The following is a 25,366-nucleotide window of genomic DNA, read 5'->3' as shown; positions in this document are numbered from 1 at the left end:
AAGTATAAACTCCATTTTATTCAACTTTAAGACTACAGATTGCCTGACCTGTGGTGGCGCAGTGGATAAAGCGTCCACCTGGAATGCTGAGGCCAGCGGTTTGAAACTTTGGGCTTTCCTGATCAAGGCACATACGGGAGTTGATGCTTCCTTTTCCTCCCCCCTTCCCTCTCTCTCCTCTCTAAAATATGAATAAATAAAACTTTAAAGAAAAAAAGACTACATATCATTAGTCATCAACTGAGTCAGGACCCTAAAGTACTTATTTTTCAGACTAAATACGTAAGAGCCCAGAGAACAACTAATTTCTCCAAGATACAGCTAAGTACAGATCAAAGAATTTAGACAGAAGCCAGAAACTCACAACTGAAGGTTCAATTTGTCCACAGGCCTATCTGGTCCACCAAGCATGAAATTTTATTTTTAAAAATTCAGGTTTCTCTTTCAAATAAAGAGATTTGGCAACAAATTTTCATTCTGTATGGTACAACAGGCTGGAGTTGATTGAACAGGGACTACCCCCACCCCCTTTCAATAGGGCACATTTTCAGTTCAGTTGGCCATCGTCCTCAACACTTCAAGCTCTTGCACTTAGCCCACTTTACTTATTTTATAGTACCTGCCTAGCCTGATTTAAAAAATCTTACCTGTATTTCACCAACTGCTGCTAGTATTTCCATGCTGGATGACTCATGCCAAAAACCAGTAAACAATTCTACTCCATAGCCACCAGATGGCAGAGCTTACCACCAGAGCCTCCAGACAAATTTATACCTGTCCTCAAAGCACTAAAGCATTCATGACAAAGCAAAAATAACAGTTCAACACAATAGTTAATTTTGCAGGCAGAAGAGAAAATAGCCTGAGGCTGGGCTGCAGCTGCATAGGGTATCTCAGAAGAAACAAGGTCTATGGCTATCTTTTATTAAATTCTCCAATTTCCTCACCAAAGCAACAATAATCTCAGTCTCACCAACAGAAAAAGGTAAAAAAGGGCATTCCCACAGAAACAAAAGAGAAAAAGAAAAACACCTTTAAACATCTTAGTTCTAAGTATAGCAAAAGCTTTATTAGACTTAAGAAAGCCTATATTAGATTCAACACATTGTTAAATACTGTATGCTGGAGCTATATTTTAAGTTTTTTCCTCTCTTGATAAATCATCTTCCCTTTAGTACAGTGGCTTTGTATACTGAATTCCTCTAAATAGCAACCAGCCCTAGTTACCTGGCAACAGCATCACCAACAGCAGATTCATTTTTTCTTTCACCAATTGCAGGCTCTGAATAAAAACAAAAGGAAAGGGAAGAGAAATAGAATTCAGTTAATATCACACCTAAAAACCTATTCTACTAGTATTTGCAAATAATAACAAAAAGAAATGGGTAAGAATAATAAGTGAACATAAAAATATTTCTTTTTTTTCTTTGTATACAGTTAAATTCTATATGCCTGTGTTTCCTTTTAAAAATATTTCTTATAATTTAATGGTACAAGTTTCCATCACTTTTATCACTTTTTTTCAAACTGCCTACAGAAGACTAATCAAGTTTGTCCAGAAATACAATGAAGCAGTAACATTTTATTTTTGTATTTTTCTGCAGTGAGAAGTGGGTAGGCAGAGAGACAAACTCCCTGCATGTGCCCAGCTGGGATCCACCCAGCATATCCACCAGGGGTAGATGCTCTGTTCATCTGGGGCATTGCTCCATTGCAACCAGAGCCACTCTAGTGCCTGAGGCGGAGGCCATGGAGCCATCACCAGCACCTAGGCCAACTTTGCTCCAATGGAGCCTTGGCTGCAGGAGAGGAAGACAGAGAGAGAGAGAAAGGAAGGGTGGAGAGGCAGATGGGCACCCCTCCTGTGTGCCCTGACCAGGAATCGAACCTGGGACTTCCATACACCAGGCCTACGCTCTATCACTGAGCAACCAGCCAGGGCCGAAGCAGTAACATTTAAAAATTAAAACTTCTGCATCTCAAGTCATTGCTTCCCATATAATAGTTTTAAAAATAAGTAGTAAGAACATATTTTTTTAAAATAAAAAATTATAAAGGTTAAAAATAAAATAAATTTCATATAAAAAAATTTAATAAATTATGCCGAAAAATATCTTCGGTTGATGCAAAAATTTTAAATAGTGTGAAGTTTTATGAGAACTCAGAACTCACAGACAGAAGGTACTCAAGTTCTTCCTAAAGTTCTTTGGGGATAGATAATTGAAAAACAAAACACATTTCCAAGAAAGAATTAAGGATGATACTGAAAAATATTCTGTAATTTTAAAGCAGTGTTGTTACTGTCAAGGGATGAAAATGTATTAATAATTTATTCCAGCCTCAGAAAAAATAACAAATATTTTTAAATGTTTCTAAAATTTCATGACCCAACATAATCTATTAAATAATCCATGTCAAGGAGGCAGCTGAGGTTTCGTGGCTAGAGCCCTGGCTCTGAAACAGAAACCTGGCCCACACACACTCTGGCTCCAGGACTTAGTAGTTCAACCTGGGAGTAAACTCATTTTCTGAGTCAGTTTTCTCTTCTACAAGAGAGATAAAACAGGACCAACCTCATAGATTTGTTGGGAGGATGAAAGTAAAATTTTGAGTATGATGCCTGATCCTGTGCTCCCATTATCAAAAAGGAATAACATTTACTGATATGATCAGCCTTAATACTTAGCTTCATTTAAGATCTTTTCAATTGTAATTTAAAATCTAAAGATTCAAAGCTACCACACACTCTCTTGATAAGCCCTACTTGATTTCAGATATGAGGATAATAAGGATGGAAACATGTAATACTTTAATTTCTACTGAGGTTCTAAGATTCAAATCAATAAGCAAAGCAGAAAAGTACTGTAATTTGGAACTAGACTTCTGGTTTTTGGAACCAGACTTCTGGTTTTTGGAACACTTTGAATTCAGACAACAACATTTAATAGCTATATGACTCTAGGAAAGGTGCTCAACTTTCCTGGGCCTCAGTTTCCTCATCTGTAAAATGAGAATAATAGTCTTCACAGAAAAAAAACAACTTGACAAGTTTATTAGGAGATTTAATGAGATGTACATGTAAACTTCCTGGCAGATAGTAACAACTCAAAATATATTAGCTAAAATTTTTTTCTTCTCAGAGATTGAGAAGTCCCTCTTATTCAAATCCACCCACTCTATTTGTGGTCTTTGAAAATTTTCCCTCCCAGCTCCCCCAGGCCCTGATCTACCAACTATTTCCCCCATTCCCTCATTTTTAGTCCATCTCTCTTTGGGAAAATTCCTTCCAGTCTATAAACCTGCTTATGCTTCTCTAAGCTTAAACATAAAAAACCTTGTTTAATCTTGCATTTCCCTCTAACTTGCCATATTTTTAAACAAAAACTTCTCAAAAGTAGAATATTTTTGCTGCCTCCTCTCCCCATCACTCCTCAATTAACTTCAGTATAGCTTCCACCCAAACCACTATATTTAAATAGATCTTGCTAGTTACCAAATGGATCCTAATAGCCAAATGCAAGGTACATTTTCAGAAGTATTTTACCAGACCTCACTTCTGCATCTGACATTGTTTTCTTGTAACTCTCCTTCCCAGCCTTCCATGGCTTCATACTCTCTTAGTCCTCTTCTCTAAAATGTTCCTCTACAAGCTCTTTTAAGACTTCTTCCTCTTCTAACTCCACTGAACAGCATTTACAAACTAGTAAAAAAAAAATTGTAAACTTTGGAGTCAGATCTAATTCAAGCTCTAGTTCTACTTCTTAACAAATACTATGACCATAAACATATAACTCAGAAACCTCTCTTAATCTGTTTTCTCATTAATAAAATGGAAATAAGGATATCTACTTTGGAGAGCTATCATGAAAATTAAATATAGATGTAATGTTATCCCATGTTTTTTGCTTCCCTCTTACTTTTATATTCAATTGGTCCCAACTGGTCCCTACTCTACTATTCATCCCTCATCACTATCCCCACTACTAATGACTCAATTCCTGGCTAAAGACCGAGTTTGCCAGGCAGAATAAAAAATGGGAAAGGCAAAGAATGGTGCATAAAAGCACAAGTTTTTTTGAAACATTCAGCTGATTCTTTTTTAAAAAGCATATCTATTTATTATTTATTCCTTATCTAATATTTTTCAGCTTCTCAGAATGATATAAAAGGCTTTCAGAATCTGGTCTCTACTCTGGAGCCACTACCTTATACCTTCTCTGTATTTTAGCCATACCAAACAACTTGCAATTAATGTGGGAAATAGTCAACATAAACCTATAATATGAACCCACAATCTTTTTTTTTTTTTTTTTGAGAGAGAGAGACAGGAAGGGAGATAGGGTAAGAAGCATCATCTCATAGTTTCTTTCACTTTAGTTTTGCCTCGATTGTTTCCGAGAGAGAGAAGAGAGAGTGAGAAGCATCAATTCGTAGCTGCTTTCACTTTATTTGTGCACTGAGCTTCTCACATGTATGCCTTGACCAGGGCCGAGCCAGTGTTCCCTTCATCAAGCCAGTAACCTTGAGCTTCTCATGCCCGTGATCTTTGGGTTCAGATTTGGGACCGTGTGGACGATTACCCTGCTCAAGCCAGTGACATCATACTGACAAGCCTTTGCTCAGAGCTGGTGGCCTCATGGCTTCAAACCAATGACCCCAAAGTTCTGGGTCAACACTTTATCCACTGCGCCACCACCAGTCAGGCAGTGAATCCACAATCTTAAATCTTCTACTCTCTTTTGAACTACTCTCTTTTGAATATGGAAACCAATTACTTAATATCAACACAGGTTTAATACAGAGATACAACCAGAACCATAAAGATTTTAAAATGGAGCATCTTCAGTAACATGACAGTGACTGGCCAAAAGCAAGAAATTAAATCTATGAGAATAAGACTTTACAGACATATTTATAATCATTATAACTAGAAAATATATAATCACTTCCTAAATGATCTGGAGCTACTAACTACCTAAGATTAATATAAAACTTACTCTCCAGACTAAACTGCAAAGACTCCTCACTCGTCTCCATCTCAGGACTGACCAGTTTCATTCTTAGAGATAATTTATCATCCATTTCTGGGGCAGCCTCAGAATCTCCTTTTTCATTCCCAAGTATGGGGTCATTGGTCTCCACCATGCTCTCAGACATGACATCACTGGTTGCCGTGGTACTTTCTGGATAGTTGTTAATATCTGAAAGAAGGGAAGCAGGAGGAAGAAATAACACTAAAATACAAATGAAAAACAATAATTCTAGGTCATCAATTTGCCTGTTTGTCTCCACCACTCTGTAGGATTGAAGGGGGTTCCTAAGATAGATCCTGTTACAAGTATCAACAACTACGCACTAGTATTGACACCTGGTCTTAAGAGGAGCAACAGGATTCAGTTCCACTTCTGCATCTGGACAAAGGATGCTGCATGAGCCCTCAGCCAACCCACATCTGCCAAGGATCAGGCATAGGTAGCAGGAGACTCCAGACGGCATGACTGTTACCTCCCAGCACTGACTAGAGAAAACAAATAGGTTAATGTAGAATTCTACAGGCTGCTTTAGGAAGAAGGATCTACGTTTTCTTGCCCTGTCAAGCAGCAGACTGTTCAGCCAGGGTACTGGATTAATAGCAAGTACTTCTACCCTACCTGCTGACCCCGCCTTATAAGACAGCTCTATATCATGGCTTAGCACTCAGACCCTACGGCCTTACAAGTTAAAGAATAAAATCCTTTCAAGTTTTTTTTCTTTCTTCCTTTTATCCTTTCTTTCTGCTCATCACCACTCAGTATCTCCTGAGAATAAATTCATGAAATCAGACATCACAGCCTTATCTTCCTAAAACAAAAATCAATCTTATGAGGAAGGTCCAACTTCTCAGATTTAAAAGAAACCACTTGCATAAAAAATATTTCAGAAATTCTGCTTTAAATGGCATTACATTTTAGTCACTCACCAATAGGAGTACTGTGTCTCCTGGGCTCCAATTTTAGGTGCCCAGTAAGAGGTGGAGTTGCGCCAGTCAATGGTGGGATAATATCACCTTCTTTAGGTAAACTGAAATGAAATGGAGTTTCTAGAGAAAAAAAAAGATAAACAAAAAGGAAACCAAAACACAAGTATAAAAAAAGCAAAAGTAAAAACAACTACAAAAAATATTTATTATTTTCCAAAATTCTGCCTCATTTCCAACCCCCCCTTTCCCGGCCTCCCAACCAATTTTCTACTGTTCTCTGTTTTCTTTACAGCCATCAGCAACAGGACTGACAAAAACAGACAACCAAAGGACCGGCAAACAGAGGAAGCCAGTCTGGAGGCCCTGAGGAACATGGGGTCAAAAGGAACATAGAAACACATCTGAGTTCCAAGACAGTGCATTTGGGAATATTCAGTGATGCAAATTTGGATAGCTTCAAGGTCTAGACATTTTAATATTGTGCAATGTTAATCCAAGGAATTCATTTATAAACTTCAGCAATCTGTTGAGTCCTCCATATTGAAGTCTGAGAGTAATATCTGCAATTCACAATCTACTCAAAGAGGTGACAAAGAATCTCATGGGCCAAAGTGTACTGTTCACAAAAATTAGGGACTATTTATTGCTTCATATCATATTAATTTTTAAATATCCCTTAATTTTTGTGAGCAGTATACTTCAACATACTCACTGGTTCTAACATATAAATCTATGTTTCTTCTTCTTTTCTTTTTCCAGATTTTATTTACTGATTTTTAGAGAGAGAGAGAGAGAAAGAGGTAGGAGAAGCGAGAAGTATAAACTCAAATAGTAGTTGCTTTTTGAATGTGCCTTGACCTGGCAAGCCCAGGGCTTTGAACCAGCAACTTCAGTGTTTCAGGTCGACGCTTTATCCACTGAGCTACCACAGGTCAGGCCAAAATCTATGTTTAATGGTTCACCAGTAGTGACCAGCATTCACTCTAGACTACAGCAGTAATATATATATTTTATTTATTTTATTTTTTTGTGTGTAGCAGAGACAGAGAGAGTCCGATAGAGGGATAGATAGGAACAGACAGGAACGGAGAGAGATGAGAAGCATCAATCATCAGTTTTTCATTGCAATACCTCAGTTGTTCATTGACTGCTTTCTCATATGTGCCTTGACAGTGGGGCAACAGCAGACCGAGTAACCCCTTGCTCAAGCCAGCAACCTTGGGCCCAAGCTTGTGAGCTTTGCTCAAACCAGATGAGCACTCAAGCTGGCGACCTCAGGGTCTTGAACCTGGGTCCTCCACATCCCAGTCCGATGCTCTATCTACTGCGCTACCACCAGGTCAGGCTATATTTTTTTTATTTATTCATTTTAGAGCAGGGGTCGGGAACCTATGGCTAGCGAGCCAGATGTGGCTCTTTTGATAGCAGCATCTGGCTCGCAGACAAATCTTTAATAAAAAAATAATGTTAAAAATATAAAACATTCTCATATATTACAATCCATTCATTTCCTACCGCTCAGTTTCATGGTTGCGGGTGGCTGGAGCCAATCACAGCTGTCCTCCAGGACAACACCAAATTTTTATTAGATAATGTGTAACATACATGAGTCATTGTATGGCTCTCACGGAATTACATTTTAAAATATGTGGTATTCATGGCTCTCTCAGCCAAAAAGTTTCCCGATCCTTGTTTTAGAGGGAGAGAGAGAGAGAGACGCAGGGGAGGAGCAGGAAGCATCAACTCCCATATGTGCCTTAACCAGGCAAGCCCAGGGTTTCAAACTGGCAACCTCAGTGTTTCAGGCTGATGCTTTATCCACTGTGCCACCACAGGTCAGGCTACAGTGGTAATATTCATGTCTAAGTCTCTGTACAATAGTAAGTCTCACATATATGAGCATTCCAGTATACACATATTTGGTTATTATAAAATTAATATAAACATAAAACATTTGTCAAGATGCAAAACACTTTGACAAGAGAAAAATTCTGAGATATCCTAAATTAAATTACAAAAGGGTGCAGGGTGGAAGAAGAGGTGTGAGATTTTTTTTTTTTTTTTTTTTCACTTTTCTGAAGCTGGTAACAGGGAGAGACAGTCAGACTCCCGCATGCGCCCGACCGGGATGACCCGGCACGCCCACCAGGGGCGACGCTCTGCCCATCCTGGGCGTCGCCATGTTGGGACCAGAGCCACTCTAGCGCCTGAGGAAGAGGCCACAGAGCCATCCCCAGCGCCCAGGTCATCTTTGCTCCAATGGAGCCTTGGCTGCGGGAGGGGAAGAGAGAGACAGAGAGGAAAGCGCGGCGGAGGGGTGGAGAAGCAAATGGGCGCTTCTCCTGTGTGCCCTGGCCGGGAATCGAACCCGGGTCCTCCGCACGCTAGGCCGACGCTCTACCGCTGAGCCAACCGGCCAGGGCGGTGTGAGATTTATAATAAGTTAACAGACCCTCAGATCAAAATCAACAGAAGATCGCTCATATTCCAGAATGTATGTTAAAACTTGAAATGAATTTTCAAGCGGCTTTTTTTTAAATAAAATTTTTTTTAAATTTATTCATTTTTAGAGAGGACAGAGAGAGAAAGAAGTGGGGGAGGAGCAGGAAGCATCAACTCCCATATGTGCCTTGACCAGGCAAGCCCAGGGTTTTGAACCGGCAACCTCAGCGTTCTAGGTCAACACATTATCCACTGGTCAGGCCCGTCCCAGGCGGGCTTCTAAAAGAAAATTTGATCACTAGATGTCACTACATCCTGCTTATGATTATGTTGCCCATAACCAATCCAGAAGCAGTAATATTTCTTCCTATGAACTGTGCCTCTATCCTAGAACTGCTCCCCTGACCCCCACCTCCCTTCACCTTTTTCTGTCCTTATCTACAACCAATGTAAATTCTTTCAAAGCAATTTACATCTTTCCTCCCCAAATCCATTGTATAAAAGAGCCCCCTGTGATATATTCTCATCTTCTTCATCTAGCCCTACTACAGGCAGTTTAAATTGTATGTCCCAGGACCTGGTCCTTTTTCTGGCTAGCATATGGCTCAATAAACTCTTTCCTTCAGAAAAGCTTTCAGCTACAAAAGTTTTTGCTTAACATTACTTTTTAACAAAGTCACAGTTCTAAATTTTTGCTAAACAAAATGCCCAAATCACATATTCTGATTTCCTAATTGTTTACCTCTTTTAATAAAATGACTAAATTTGGGAGAAAAACAAAATTATGACAGATTGCTCCTCTTAAACCTAACCCATGAAAATTTGCACTTATCTTCCTGGGATGATTCAAAATAACCATAATCTGTCATACCCAGTCACTATTTGTGAAAAGAGTTTGCCTAATGTGTTTTCTAACACCACCAAGTAATTCTCCAATTCTCAGGACACTGACTGGGTGTCTACAAATTTAACTCAATTCTGATACTCTCCCTGGAGATAGCATCAGATCTCACAAGTTAAAGGCTCAGTCCCACAAGACTGCCCCCTCTTTAGATGCCAATCACAAATATACATTGTTACCCACTGGCTATACATTATAGATTCCCATAACCTCATTAGGTTCAATTAATTTGCTAGTGTCACTCAGGGTACCCAGAGAAAAATTTACCAGTTTATTGTAACGATACAAGTTAATAGCCAGATGAAACAGTACACAGGGTAAGTTCCAATGCGTTCTGATGGAAGGAGATTCTGTCCCTGTGGAACTGGGATGAGACACCATATGGAATCATTTACCAACTAGGAAGCTTATCAAATCTTGTTCAAGAGTTATGACTGATCAGGTGGTGGCACAGTGAATAGAGTGTCAACCTGAGATGCTGAGGATCCAGGTTCAAAATCCCGAGGTTACCAGCTTGAGCACGGGCTCATCCAGCTTGAGCTTGGGATCATAGACATGACCCCATGGTTGCTGGCTTGAGCAAGGGGTCACTAGAGCTCCCCCGCCCTCCGTCAAGGCAAATATAAGAAAGCAATCAATGAACAACTAAAGTGATGTAACTAACTACAATCTGATGCTTCTCATCTCTCTCCCTTCCTGTCTGGCTGTCTCTCTCTTGCTAAAAAATATGTATATAAGATTTTTATACAGCTTTAACCTCCTGTCCATCCCCTCCCAGGAGTGAAGAGGTAGGGATGAAAGTTCCATGCCTCTAATCACTTGGTCTTTCAGGTGAACAGCCCCATCCTAAGACTATGTAGGGACAGTACCCTAAATCATTCATTAGCAGAAACCCAGTTGTAAACAAAAGGGTTTTTCTGAATAAAAGATTCCTTTCACTTCAAAATTACAAGGGTTTTAGGAGCTCCTTGCAGTAACCCAATGAAAACCAAATGCATTTCTTATTATACCACATTTTCTCTTTCATATTTTCCCACTCCACTCCTACCCTTTATTATCATTATATCAAGTACTTTGATACTGTTTTTCCTCCAAAACAATAAAACAAAAACATCTCTTACCATTACATGTAAGAGAAAATGAATTAGTAACCTGAGGGATGAAAAAAGAAAATAAAACAGACTTTAGAAATAACAGATTAAAAGTATATATGCTCAGCTAAAGGAACTGCAAAGAGTGTGAGCAAAGAATTGTAACATCACATCTAAATTGCTAAATTTCCCCATAGTTTTAGATAAAATAGAAAGGATAAACACTCATTCTCTGGCAGCTCCTTAAAAAGCAAGTACTTCAGGTTAATAAAGAAGAATTTAGAAGAGCTATAGGAACTAAAAAACAAAAACCCCAAAACCATCTTACAAATCATTATACATTCCAAAGGTATCTTTTAAAGAATTTTTCATTTCTAGGTCACCTGCACTGCACTGCTCTCTTGACAGGAACTATCCCTCATATTATGATTGACCAAACAGACTTATGAAAATTTGTAGTACAGTATATTCTTCTATGTGACAAACCATAATATGCAAATTAACATGCAAGCATTAAAACCTGCTTAAAATTGGTCTGGCCTGTAGTGACACAGTGGATAGAGAGCATCAACCTGGAATGCTGAGGTCGCCAGTTTGAAACCCTGGGATTATCCAATCAAGGCACATACAACAAGCAAGCAATGAACAATTAAAGTGCAGTAACTATAAACTGATATTTCTTGCTCCTCCTCCCCTCTCTGTAAAATCAATAAATAAAATCTTTAAAAAATTGTCTAAAATAATTTCCGTTTCCTTTGCACAGTAATAGATAAAACTTATGAAAAGTAATTTTAACGCCACTGATCCAACTACATTACTACAACCTAATGGAAAATTGACTCTTACAGGCAGCACTACTTTTATCCATTTCTCAATGCCTCATTCCTGGATTATTACAGCAGCCTTTCAATTACTTTCTTTGCCTTGAGTCTCCCCTTTCCCTCAACCCCCAATTCTTTCTGCATATTGCAACCAAGCAATCTTCTGATAGAACAGTGTTTATCAACTGCCAGTCTGCAGACTGGTGCCAAGCCACCAGAAATTTCATGCTGGTCCGTAAAAAAGTTAACCACCCTGATGTTAACTCTCTTGTGGACCAGCAGTTGAAAACCACTGGTACAGAACATGACTTTGAATACAATAGTTCCTGGTCAAAACAGTAAGGCTTCTAATAGAAGATAAATTCCTAACTCTTCAGCGAGCATTCAATTAACTGGTATCAGCTTATATTTCTAGTCTATCTTTAGTTATTCATGTTCATAAAGCCTCAATTCAACATCCTCCAAATGCTTTCCCATTTCTCTTCTTTTGTCCACTCATCTAAAAGACACCACTAATATAAATCAACTTGTCACCAAATCCTGAAAAATAATATTTTATCCTCTTAAATTTAGGAATGTTCAACATATCATTTTTCTAAGACTTAGCACGCTTGTATTATTATCAAGGCCCTTCTAGATTTCCCAGGTTATCATGGTTTATCTTAATGTATGACAATATACCAACCCATTAAGAAAGATATGAGTAAAAAAGGAAGCAATATCAATCATCAAATCATGTGAGTGGTTTATTACTAAAGTCCTTATTACTAAAAGCTTGAGATTAGGTAGTCCAAATCAAATTTTAAAACCTTCAATGTCAGTAAGGCCTCTCTTACTTCTAACTTTCCATTATTACAATACAAAGCCCATCTTGTTTTGTTCTCAAGAGAAGACCTGGCCACTTCTTACAATTGATTTAAAGGCACCTGATTAAATATATAAGAATTTCTATATTGGGTAACGCCACGCATAAAGTCTACTCTAAGAGTCTGCCTCTGACATTAACAGCCAATTAGGATGATATGCCATCAAGTAAGGCAACAAATGTTAGAGCTAGAGCACAAGACATATCTAACCTCACTGATTATTATTACCTACTATATACTACTATTTGTGGATTTAATTTAAGACTTATTAAACTTCTTAGGATTTTTCACATCATCAAACCATCATAAATTTATTCTATATTGAATAAGGTTGGGCTTCCAAGTACCATCTTCCTAAATTTTCTTTGTTCAAATATCAGTAGTAGATTTTCAGAGATATGTCTGAAGAGGTTTCCAAACTATTAACAGTGACAAGGTATCTATAAATGGGGGCATTTAGAGTGATTCTCTCCTTTCTTCCTCCTACTCCCTCTGGCCATCCCTCCCTCTCCAACCACTCCCTCTCCTCTTTTCCTGTTTTACTTGAACAGTTTTTACAATTTACCATGTTTCTCTTCTTTTTATTCAGTAAAACTTTTAAGAAAATAACAATAACAATAGACTGACCAGGTGGTGGTACAGTGGATAGAGCGTTGGACTGGGATGCGGAAGGACCCAGGTTCAAGACCTCTAGGGTCGCCAGCTTGAGCGCGGGCTCAGCTGGTTTGAGCAAAAGCTCACCAGCTTGGACCCAAGGTCGCTGGCTCCAGGAAGGGGTTACTCGGTCTGCTGAAGGCCCGCGGTCAAGGCACATATGAGAAAGCAATCAATGAACAACTAAGGTGTCGCAAGGCGCAACGAAAAACTAATGATTGGTGCTTCTCATCTCTCCGTTCCTGTCTGTCTGTCCCTCTCTCTGACTCTCTCTCTCTGTCTTTGTAAAAAAAAAAAAAAAACAACCCTGAGGTAGACAGTTTGAGTGTGGGATCTTAGACATGACTCCACGGTGGCTGGCTTGAGCCCAAAGGTCACTGGCTTGAGCAAAGGGTCACTGGCTCAGCTGTAGCCCCCAGTAAGGGCACATATGAGAAATCAATCAATGAACAACTAAAGTGCCATAACTATGAGTCGATGTTTCTCATTTCTCTCCCTTCCTGTCTGTCCCTGTCTGCCTGACTGTCTCTCTCTCTCTCTAAAAAAATAAAATAAATAAATAATAACAGCCTGACCAATGGTGGTGCAGTGGATAGAGCATCAACCTGGAATGCTGAAGTTCCAGGTTCGAACCCCAAGGTTACCAGCTTGAGCACAGGGTCACCAGCTTGCACATGGGATCACTGAAATGATCCCATGGTCACTGGCTTCAGCCCGAAGGTCTCTGGCTTGAAGCCCAAGGTCACCAGCTTGAGTAAGAGATCACTGGCTCAGCTTGAACCCCTCCACCCCCATCAAGGCATGTATGAGAAGCAGTCAATGAACAACTAAAGTGACACAACTATGAGTTGATGCTTCTCATCTCTCTCCCATCCTGTCTATCCCTGTCTGCCCTTCCTTCCCTCTCTCTCTCTCTAACTAATAACACAAAAAACAATACCCTTCTAACTTAACATAAAAAGTCTAAAGAACACACCTGGGAGACTCAACCAATTTGAACCTTTCATTCTGTCTCTCCAGAACCATTCACTTCTGAGGTTACTCTCATCTAAATTGGTCTCTCTTGAGATTTAGCAAATAGACAACTATATTTTAAGAATAAAACAATAAGCCTGACCTGTGGTGGCGCAGTGGATAAAGTGTCGACCTGGAAATGCTGAGGTCGCCGGTTCAAAACCCTGGGCTTGCCTGGTCAAGGCACATATGGGAGTTGATGCTTCCAGCTCCTCCCCCCTTCTCTCTCTCTGTCTCTCCTCTCTCTCTTTCTCTCTCTCTGTCTCTCCCTCTCCTCTCTAAAATGAATAAAAAAAAGATTTTAAAAAATGTGTTTTTTTTTAAAAAAAGAATAAAACAATATTTTTTGTTCTAGTAATATTCTTCTGAATGATTTATTTTAATCCTCTAACAGTCTAACCAGTGTCTTCACTGCTTTTCGTTGTTTTTTCAAGAACTAAACTCTTGAAGTAAACAGAATATAACTTACTAGTATTTTCAATAATCTATACTAAATATTAGTAGAATTAAGTTTTACAATGGCAATGCCTACTATAAAAAAGAGCTGGCTCTGCCTATTAATACTGTAAACAAGAATTCATGAAGAATACCATTCCTGCCCTGGCCAGATAGTGCAGCTGATAGTGTCAGCTTCAGCATAAAAGTTGCTGGTTCAATTCCTAGTCAGGGCACATACAGGAACAGACTGATGTTCTTCTCCCTCTTTCTCTCTTTTCCCTTCCTCTCTCTCTAAAATCAATAAACAAAAATACTTTTTAATTAAATAAAAAAGAATAGTATTAACACAATAGGACTCATAGCCCAATGTTTTAGGAGCTTCTTTTGCATACAATTGCTAAGATAATTTAAAAGTTCTCCTAAGTAACCAAACTGAAACAATCTATAGGCCCTGATACTTCCTTAGCCTAGTTAGGTCAGTAACAGTATTTAGATGTAATGAAATTACAAAAATATTCAATAATACAAAGTATTAAGTCATTCAAGTAGTTCTTGACCATAACTTATCAGAATTAGAGAAACTATATTATACAGTTTCACAGAAGAAAAAAAGCATAGCACTGAGAATCAGGTGATTTAGGTTCCTGTCCCATTTCAATCATTTATTAGCCACATAACTTTAGGAAAAAGAGACTGAACCCAATAATAACCCCTAACCTCCTTTTCAGCTCTTACATTTCTTGTTCTGAAGAGAGAAAAATATCCTGAATATAAAACCTAATAAGCTTGACCTGTGGTGGGGTAGTGGATAAAGCATCAACCTGGAATGCTGAGGTTGCTGGTTCAAAAGCCCAGGCTGGCCCCATCAGGGCACGTATGAGAAGTAACTACTATGAGAGTTGATGCTCCTCCTCCCCACCTTTCCTCTAGATCAGCGGTTCTCAACCTGTGGGTCTCGACCCCGGGCAGGGGTCGAACGACCAAAACACAGGGGTCGCCTAAAGCCATCGGAAATACATATTTTATTTAAAAATATATTGTATAATAAATATGTATTTTCCGATGGCTTTAGACTATATTGTATAATAAATATGTACCCCACCGGGGTCGTGACCCACAGGTTGAGAACCGCTGCTCTAGATCAGTGGTAGTCAACCTGGTCCCTACCGCCCACTAGTGGGCGTTCCAGCTTTCATGGTGGGCAGTAGTGGAGCAACTAAAGTATAAATAAAAAGATAGATTTAACTATAGTAAGTTGTTTTATAAAGATTTATTCTGCCAAACTTAGTGAAAATCTGACATAAAGTACTTGGTAAGTAATTATTATTATATGCTTTAACTTGCTATAACTCTGCTTTATAAATTTTATAAAGTAAAGTTACTTCCCTACTTTATAAATCACCATTACTGTGGAACCAGTGGGCGGTTAGAAAACTTTACTACTAACAGAGATACAAAAGTGGGCGGTAGGTATAAAAAGGTTGACTATCCCTGCTCTAGATGAATAAAATCTTTTTAAAAAAAAAAACAAAACTAATAAATAACAGTAATTTTGAGAGTAAAGAAAAAAAGTACTACTAATAAGCACACCTAGACAAGAGGCATAAACTAGAACTGTTCCAGGAACACCAAAAGGTATAAAATCATCCAACTAATAGCTATGATGTCCAAACACTTTCTCATTACCATAACCCTAGAAGCTTGTTTTTTAAGTTTGTGTTTTGTTTTTATATTTTGGTTTTGAAGTTTGTTTTGTTTTTTTTAATTATACTAACTGGGCATTTAGAAAGTCTGAATTCTTTTCAGCTAATGTTATACATAATATACTTCAGAAAGTATATTCTCATTCTGGGCATCATAAAATAATAAAGGGTACAAACTAGTATCTTTTCCAGTTTAAGGTTTAAGATGTATATATGTTAATGTTGAACTAAATTTAGAAGCTTTACTTCATGCCCATAAAGAGGAAACAACCAATAACAGCATACTCTTTAACCGAGTTCTGAATATGATTTTACTGTGTAATCAAAGAAGATCCTTGTATGTCAAGGCAACTGTCAAACTATAAAAATTTGAAGAAAAATTGGGACATTAGTAGAAAACACTAGATTGGTATAATTGCTACATATTTGTAAACTTCATGTTGATTATTCCTAAGTTATAAAGCTGACAAATATCAAATGATTTGATTCCATAAATAATTACAACTACAAAAGAATACAACCCAAATTTTTTTTTTTTTTTTCATTTTTTCTGAAGCTGGAAATGGGGAGAGACAGTCAGACAGACTCCCGCATGCGCCCGACCAGGATCCACCCGGCACGCCCACCAGGGGCGACGCTCTGCCCACCAGGGGGCGATAATCTGCCCATCCTGGGCGTCGCCATGTTGCGACCAGAGCCACTCTAGCGCCTGGGGCAGAGGCCACAGAGCCATCCCCAGCGCCCGGGCCATCTTTGCTCCAATGGAGCCTTAGCTGCAGGAGGGGAAGAGAGAGACAGAGAGGAAGGTGCGGCGGAGGGGTGGAGAAGCAAATGGGCGCTTCTCCTGTGTGCCCTGGCCGGGAATCGAACCCGGGTCCTCCGCACACTAGGCCGACGCTCTACCGCTGAGCCAACCGGCCAGGGCCTCAACCCAAATTTTTTAAGTTCCTAATTATTATTAACTGTTTATAAACATAAATCCTAGTTCATTTTCAGCTCTGATATAAGCATGTAGTTATCTCTCCTACCTTCCACTCCAAATTATAACTTGGTTGGAGACACAGAACAATTTACATCACACTCACCACTAGAGCTTTCACAGAAGTTTTGTGAGGTGTGGGCAGACGTCTTCTCCACCTGCTGAGCCTTTACACCTGAACCCAGCTGCTTCGTAGTAGCCATTTTTGAGTCTTCTGTTAATGAGTTATCTGATTTCTCTTGAGGCTGGGTCTGTTGTATCTGCTGGTCAGGTTCTGGAGCATCATCTGCTCTCACTGAAGTCACAGAGGGCTGTGGAGGGTCAGCCTCTACAGGTTCCTTTAATGCAGCCACCGATTTCATATCTCCTTCATACTCAACACATTTTTCTTCCTGGGTATCAGCTCTATTCTCAGCACATGGTTCTATTTCTGGAGCATCAACCTCCCACAACTGGGAATCTGAGCATTTCTCCACTCCCTCTAAAGGTCCAGAAGAAACTTCAACTCTGGGAAGTGGTTCCTTCTCATCTACAATGACAACACTAGAGTCCTCTGAAGTAGCTTCTTCCCATGCTTCTTGTTCTTTATGTTCCAATTCTTGGTCTGGAAGTTTTGGAGGGGAATCAATACTTATCACACTGGTTTCAACTTTCATAGCTTCTTGACATTCTTGTTTTGGGATTTCCTTTGAAAGACACAACCCTTGGGACTGAGTTTCACTCAAAGAAAGGTGTAAGGGGACACTCTCCATATTTTCTTCTTTCAGCTCCTCTCCTTGACTTTCACAAGGAGTCTCAGGAATTTCTTCCACCTCAGATCCTGAAGACCCCTCCTCTGGATGGTGTTCTTTAATTTCCATAGCTTCCTCCTGATCTAACACACTAGAGAGTGCCTCAGATCGAGTAGCTGGAGATGGAACTGCCTGACTCCCTGAATCACAAGTAAGGTCAATACAAACGTCTTCAGCTACAGTTTCTTCTCTGCCTTTGCAACCAGTGGCTAAAATACTAATGTCGTCCCTGGTTTCTGTGACATCCATCTTTGTTTCATCAGCATTCTGATTCACGTCTAATTGGCCCTCTTGTGCTGCATTCATCAGGATACAATCATTTTCAGCAGGAACAAGTTGAGAATTGAGAACTGAAGATACGGGTTCAGTATCCTCAATCTGTGTGTTTTCTCCATCTTCATCAATCCTGTGAGAACTCAAGCTCTCCATCTTTGGGGACTGACTATACTCACTTGTAGAAAGCACTAACTTACAAGAATCCCCTGTCAAAGATAGCCCAAGATCCTCAGTGGAATTCTTTGGTTCAATCTCTGAAGTTTTAGAACACTCAACAGTCAAAGATGAACTATGCAAATCTCCACCTGTCTTCCCATTGTTTGCTTGTTCTTCCAAACTTGGAGATGGAATGAAAATGTCCTAAAGAAGAAGAGAAAGAGACAAATCTTCATGTGTTCTTAATCATATTTCTTTTAAATCTAATCCCTGAATTCATCTAAAATTTCTAAATCAATTACTCAAGAACTACAAAACTCTAGAACCACATTCTCAGAAATACAAAGCACATAATCACCAGTCTTTGCATCAACACAAGTCACTGTTTAATGCTTTTCTTTTGAATCACAAACACAGAATAAGCTTAAAGTGGTAACTTAAAGTTTTTGTTTGTTTTTTTTGTGTTTTTTTTTTTTACAGAGGCAGAGATAGACAGGGACAGACAGACAGGAACGAAGAGAGATGAGAAGCATCAATCATCAATTTTTCGTTGCATGTTGCGACTTCTTAGTTGTTCATTGATTGCTTTCTCACATGTGCCTTGACCGTGGGCCTTCAGCAGACCGAGCAGACTGGAGCCAGCGACCTTGGGTCCAAGCTGGTGAGTTTTTTGCTCAAGCCAGATGAGCCCGCGCTCAAGCTGGCGACCTCGGGGTCTCGAACCTAGGTCCTTCCGCATCCCAGTCTGACACTCTATCCACTGCGCCACCACCTGGTCAGACTGTTGTTTTTTTTTTTAATTGCAGAGATAAAATACTTTTTCTTTATTTACTTCTTTAAAATAAATGTATAAAAATCTGTGAATAAATATACTTTGTGGAGATAAGTGACTTACAAAGATAGGAAAAATGGCATTTTTTGTTTTTGTATTTTTCTGAAGTTGGAAACGGGGAGGCTGTCAGACAGACTGCTGCATGCACCCGACCGGGATCCACCCGGCATGCCCACCAGGGGGCGATGCTCTGCCCATCTGGGACGTTACTCTGTTACAACCAGAGCCATTCTAGCGCCTGAGGCAGAGGCCATGGAGCCATCCTCAGCGCCTGGGCCAACTTTGCACCAATGGAGCCTTGGCTGCAGGCGGGGAAGAGAGAGACAGAGAGGAAGGAGAGGGGGAGGGGTGGAGAAGCAGATGGGCGCTTCTCCTGTGTGCCCTGGCCGGGAATCGAACCCAGGACTCCTGCACGCCAGGCCGACGCTCTACCACTGGTAACTTAAAGTTTTAATTAAGGGTAGGAAGACACTTAAATATAACTTACATCACCAAGCTGCTAAAATCATGTTATATATGTGATAGAACCACAATCACAGAGGAATCATTTGAATATATGCCTATGAAGCCCATTTCAGTTCTCACAAAGTGGGAATATATACTTACTTTACTTCCCACTATTTTAAAATAAGCTAGCATTCATGCCTGACCTGTGGTGGCGCAGTGGATAAAGCGTCGACCTGGAAATGCTGAGGTCGCCGGTTCGAAACCCTGGGCTTGCCTGGTCAAGGCACATGTGGGAGTTGATGCTTCCAGCTCCTACCCCCTTCTCTCTCTCTGTCTCTTTCTCCTCTCTCTCCCTCTCTGTCTCTCTCTCCTCTCTAAAAATGAATAAATAAAAAAAATAAAATAAATTAAAAGAGTGCTTAAAATAAGCTAGCATTCATAAAGCAGATGTTAAAATACAAAACTTGTATTATTGTTAGTCAACACATACTACTACATACCAACAATGATGGCTGAAGTTAAAAAGACAGCACCCTGTTGGTAAAGATGTGGAACAACTGCATCTCATATATTGCTCATGGGAATGCAAAAGGAACAGACACTTTACAAAACAGTATGGCGATATTTTATAAAGTTATACATACATTACCATGTAACCCAAAAATTCTACTTGTGGGTATTTACCCAAGAGAAATAAAATCTTATGTCCACAAAAAGATATATATGCAAATGTTCAAAGCAGTATTATTCATAAGAGCCCCAAAACTGGAAGCAACCCTAATGTTTGTCAACTAGTAAATATGTAGATGTCCATAATTTGAAATACTACTAACAGTAAAAAGGAATAAAACTTAATACATGCAATAATACAAATCTCAAAGATATGCTAAGCTAGCCCTGGACAAATGGCTCAGTTGGTTAGGGCACTGTTCTGATATTCCAAAATTGCAGATTCAATCCCCAGTCAGGGCACATATAAGAATCAACCAATAAATGCATATATCAGTGTTTCTTTCTCTCTCTCTCTAAAATAAATAAATAAATTTGTAAAAAATATGCTAAGCTAGGCACCGGCTGGTTGGCTCAGTGGTAGAGTGTCGGCCCGGCATGTGGATGTCCTGGGTTCAATTCCTGACCAGGGCACACAGGAGAAGTGCCCATCTGTTTCTTCACCCTTCCCCCTCTCCTTTCTCTCTATCTCTCTCCTCCTCTCCCGAAGCCAAGGCTCATTAAAGCAAAGTTGCCCCAGGCATTGAGGATGGCTCCATGGCCTCTGCCTCAAGCGCTAGAATGGCTCCGGTTGTTACAGAGCAACTCCCCAGATGGGCAGAGCATCGCCCCCTAGTGGGCATGCCAGGTGGATCCCGGTCAGGCACATGCGGGAGTCTGTCTCCCTACTTCTCACTTCAGAAACCACACACAAATACACACACACACACACACACACACTAAGCTATAGAACTCCAGGAGATCGCCTGACCAGCCAGTGACACAGTGGACAGAGCATTGGGACTGGGACACAGAGGACCCAGATTCAAAACCCCAAGGTCACTGGATTGAGCAAGGGCTCATCCTGCTTGAGCACAGGCTCACCAGCTTCAGCACAGTGCCACTGGCTTGAGCATGGGATCACAGACATGACCCCTTGGTCACTGGCTTGAGCCAAAAGGTCACTAGCTTGAAGCTCAAGGTTGCTGGCTTGAGCCTAAGGTCACTTGCTCTGCTGGAGCACCCCCCCCCCCATCAAGGCACATATGAGAAAGCAATCAATGAACAACTAAGATGATGCAACAAAGAAATGATGCTTCTCATCTCTCTCACTTCCTGTTTGTCCTTCTGTTTCTGTCACACATACACACACACACAAAAAAAGAAAAAAAATGGAACTATATCATACTAAAAAGTTTTTGCAAGGTAAGGGAATCCATCAACAAAACAAAAAGGCAACCTACTAAATGGGAGAAGATACTTGTCAAAGATACATCTGATAATGGGTTAATATCCAAAACAGTAAGTCATACAATTCAACACTAAAAAAAAAAACCTGATTAAAAAATGGGCAGAGGGCCTGAGTACACATTTCTACAAATAGGATATATGAAAAGATACTCAATATCACTAATCATCAGGGAAATGCAAATTGAAATCAATAGTCTATCATCAAGAAATGAACAAACAAGTGCTGGTAGGGATGTGGAGAAAAGGGAACCCTTTTGTACTGTTGGTGGCGTTGTAAATTGGTGCAGCTACTATGGAAAACAGTATTTGAGATTACTTGAAATTTTTAATTATATTTTAAATTTTATTTTTAAAATTACATTTAAAGGAATGACATTGATCAATAAAGATACTGTACATAGGTTTCAGGTAAACATTTCTATAGCATTTGAAATGTTGTGTTGTGTATCCAGCACCCAAAAAATTTTAAAGAAAACTACCATATGATCCAGTAATTCCATTTCTGGATATTTATCCAATGATTTCCAAAACACCAATTCAAAGCAATATATGAACTCTTATGTTCACTGAAGCATTATTTACAATAGCCAAGATATGGAAGTATCCAGGGTACATCAATAAACAAATGGATGAAGAAGTTGTGGTACATATATACAACGGAATATTACTCAGCCATAAAAAAATGAAATTTTGCCATTTGTGACAATATGGATGGACCTAGAGGATATTATGCTACATGAAGTAAGTTAGAGAAAGACAAATATCATATTATTTTACCAATATTCGGAATCTGAAGAACAAAATAAACAAACAAGGCAGAACATTCACAGACACAGGGAACAAACTGATGGTCACCAAATGAAAGGGGGATTGGAAGGATGAGTGAAAAAGGTGAAGGAATTAAAAAGTGCAAACCAGTGGTTATCAAAATAGTCATGAGAATGTAAAGTATAGCACAGGGAATAAAGTCAATAATATAACTATGTCAGATGGGTATTGGACTTAGGTGATCACTTCACAAGTTATATAAATGTCTAATCACTATTTTGTTCATCTGAAACTAATAAAATTTTCTATGTCTACTAATAGAAAAAAATTCTAATTAAAATTTAAATAAAAGTAAAATAAATATTAGGAAAAAATAGTTTTATCCCAATTTTCTCTCGATTAGTCATTATCTCATTATAAATATTTAGATCTTACAACATCAAAATTACATAAATTTGGACTCCAGTAACCAAGGCACAGGAGAAATAACATGTGCACAGGTTAATTAAGAATAATACAGCCTAGCCTGACCACGTGGTAGTGCAGTGAATAGAGCATTGATCTGGGATGCTAAGGACCCAGGTTCAAAACTCTGAGGTCGCAAGCTTGAGTACAGACTCATCCAGCTTGAGCATGGGCTCATGAGCTTAATTAAGCGCAGGGTCATGGGCTTGAGCATGGGATCATAGATATGACCCCATGTTGCTGGCTTGAGCCCAAAAACTGCTGACTTGAAGCCTAAGACCGCTGGCTTGAGCTCAAGGACACTAGCTTGAGTAAGGGGTCACTGGCTCAGTTTGAGCACCCCAGTCAAGGCATGCATGAGAAGCAATCAATGAACAACTAACGTACCACAACTACAAGTTGATGCTTCTCATCTCTCTCCCCCTTCTTGTCTGTCTCTGTCTGTCTGTCTGTCTGTCTCTCTCTCTCTCTCTTGCTAAAAAAAAAGGAATAATACAGCCCTGGCTGGTGGTACAGTGGAAAGAGCATCACCCTGGAGTGCCAAGGTTGCCAGTACAATCCTGGGGTCACCAGCTCAATCCTGAGGGCGCCAGTTTGAGCCCCAGTCAGGACACATTTGAGAAGCAATCAAGGGGTGCACAATTAAGTGGAACAATGAGTTAACGCTTCTCTCTCTCTCTCTCTCTCTCCTGCTCTCCATCTCTCACTCTCTCTCTCCCACCCTTTCTTCTCTTAAAAATCAATGAAAAAAAAAAGAATAGTATGTAAGGAGTTTGATATATAATGAACATCTTTCCCAAAACCTTGCTAAGCAACTGTAAAGAAATATTTTTAAAGCATAAATTTTTCAATAAAAAGAAAATACAAGAAAAGACAACAGCAACAAATTTTGGAAGAGTAGTCATCTATATTTAGCAGCAGACTAGTGAAAGCTGAATTCCTAAACCAGCAGTGGAACAAGCCAAGAAGTAACCCAAATTATACCACAGAACCACTACGCCCCAAAAAACATTCAGGACTTGGCAACAGTGCCAGGTAACTCTGCAAGTGTTGGTGAGAGTAAAGCTAAAAACGGGAGGACTGGTTGGAATCTATTTAATAAGCAGTTGAACTCCCCAATCCTCTCTCCTGACCCTCCTCCATCCTAGAAAGAGTAAAAAGATAGCATTCCTGAACTAGAGAACAAAAGGCACAGTTATCAGAAAGTACCATATTGAAAACAGAGACTAAATGAAATTTACGTATCAAATGGAACCTGCACCTGCCTCTCAACACCCCAGTTCTCTGCCATTAATAGACTTCTAGAACAATGACAGCTGACAGGAGATTTAACATTTTTCTGACAAAAATTAAGATATAGTACTGACATTAGGAGACTCCAAAATTGGCCTAGCAGATCACACTATAGTGAATTCCAGTAACAAGTACTAAGCACCAGCTCAGAACTTCTAAACAGTTTTCTTGTATTTTACTCTTAAACCAGACAATCAAGGATTAGCAGATACTTATAGAAAGCCTCTAATTTGAAATTCAAAGATCAAAACTAACAAAACTAATTAAAATCTATTTGAAGAAATAGTGACTATTCCAGGGCAGAGAAAAACCTAATTTTTAAAAACAACTATAAATTATAGGGACATATGAATATGAATACACCTGTAAAACTAGGCAAAATGCTATTTAAAAGAAAGAACATTCAGAGGGGAAAAAATGGTTTCAAAATTAAAAAACCAAGAATAGAAATTAGTAACTCAGAGCAAAGTTAAAATATGGCTGAACCCAGCAATCACACTCCTAGGTATATACAAGAGAAATAAAAACATATGTCCACACAAAAACCTGTGCACAAATGTACACAGCAGCATTACTGACAACAGCCAAAAAGGAGAAACAACTCAAATGTTCATAAACTGATGGATGTGTATGTTGTGTTATATACATACAATATGGTATTAAGAATAAAAAGGAATGAAGTTCTAATTCATGCCACACCATGAACTGTGAGAAAATTATGCTAAGTGAAATATGCCAATCACAAAAGACTATGTATTGTATAATTCCACTTACCGTATTTCCCCATGTATAAGACGCTCCCTCCCGAAAAACTTGGGGTCTAAAAACTGGGTGTGTCTTATACAGTGGTTGTAGAAGTGTGGCACTTCAAATGCCATATATGAAACCGAGGACGAGAAATCATATGAAGACAGTGATTCGTCATCAGACACAGACAAGGACAAGCTAATGGATGGGAGCTTTGACAGTGATCACTTGTATAAATTTTACGATAAAATTTGAGTTCAGTAACTTTATGTCATACATTTTTCAAATTTCGGGCGCCAAAATTAAGGTGTGTCTTATACATGGGAGCATCTTTATACATGGGGGAATATGGTATATGGAATGTCCAGAATAGGCAAATCTACAGAGATACAAAATTAGTAGCTGACTAGGGATGGGGAAAATGGGAGTGACTGCTACTGGACATTGGGTCTCTTGGGGTGTGGAGGGAGGGATGAAAATGTACTAAAAGTAGGTGGTAAATCGCAAATACAGTAGAAATCCCTGGGTTTTACACTTTAAAAGGGTGAAAAACATGGTACATGAATTATATTTCAATAAAGTTGAAAAAAAAAAGATTGTTGAGGAAATCACCCAGAAAGTTGAACATAAAAAAAGGAGATGGCCCCTGGCCAGTTAACTCAGCTGGTTAGAGTGTCATCTCAACTCACTAAGGTTGCAGGTTAGATCCCCAGCAGGGCATATACAAGAATCAACCAATGAATACATAAATAAATGAAATAGCA

At 39.3% G+C, this 25,366-nt stretch overlaps 1 protein-coding gene across 2 annotated transcripts in view; it reads right to left on the bottom strand.

The window, feature by feature from the left end:
- TP53BP1 (tumor protein p53 binding protein 1) overlaps positions 1-25,366 on the bottom strand; it is a 111,583-nt gene that overhangs the window by 60,991 nt on the left and 25,226 nt on the right. For both annotated transcript variants that reach the window (XM_066276870.1, XM_066276871.1), the window contains exons 12-15: positions 16,975-18,295; positions 5,960-6,079; positions 4,998-5,201; positions 1,228-1,282 (exon numbers count right to left, since the gene is read on the bottom strand). In XM_066276870.1, the coding sequence (XP_066132967.1) occupies positions 1,228-1,282; positions 4,998-5,201; positions 5,960-6,079; positions 16,975-18,295 (1,700 nt within the window). The remainder of the gene's footprint in view (positions 1-1,227; positions 1,283-4,997; positions 5,202-5,959; positions 6,080-16,974; positions 18,296-25,366) is intronic.

The sequence above is a fragment of the Saccopteryx bilineata genome, chromosome 4 (genome assembly GCF_036850765.1).
Source record: "Saccopteryx bilineata isolate mSacBil1 chromosome 4, mSacBil1_pri_phased_curated, whole genome shotgun sequence".
Taxonomy (NCBI): domain Eukaryota; kingdom Metazoa; phylum Chordata; class Mammalia; order Chiroptera; family Emballonuridae; genus Saccopteryx; species Saccopteryx bilineata.
The sequence above is the reverse complement of the archived record's forward strand: the minus strand, read 5'-3'. Positions and strand labels throughout refer to the sequence as shown.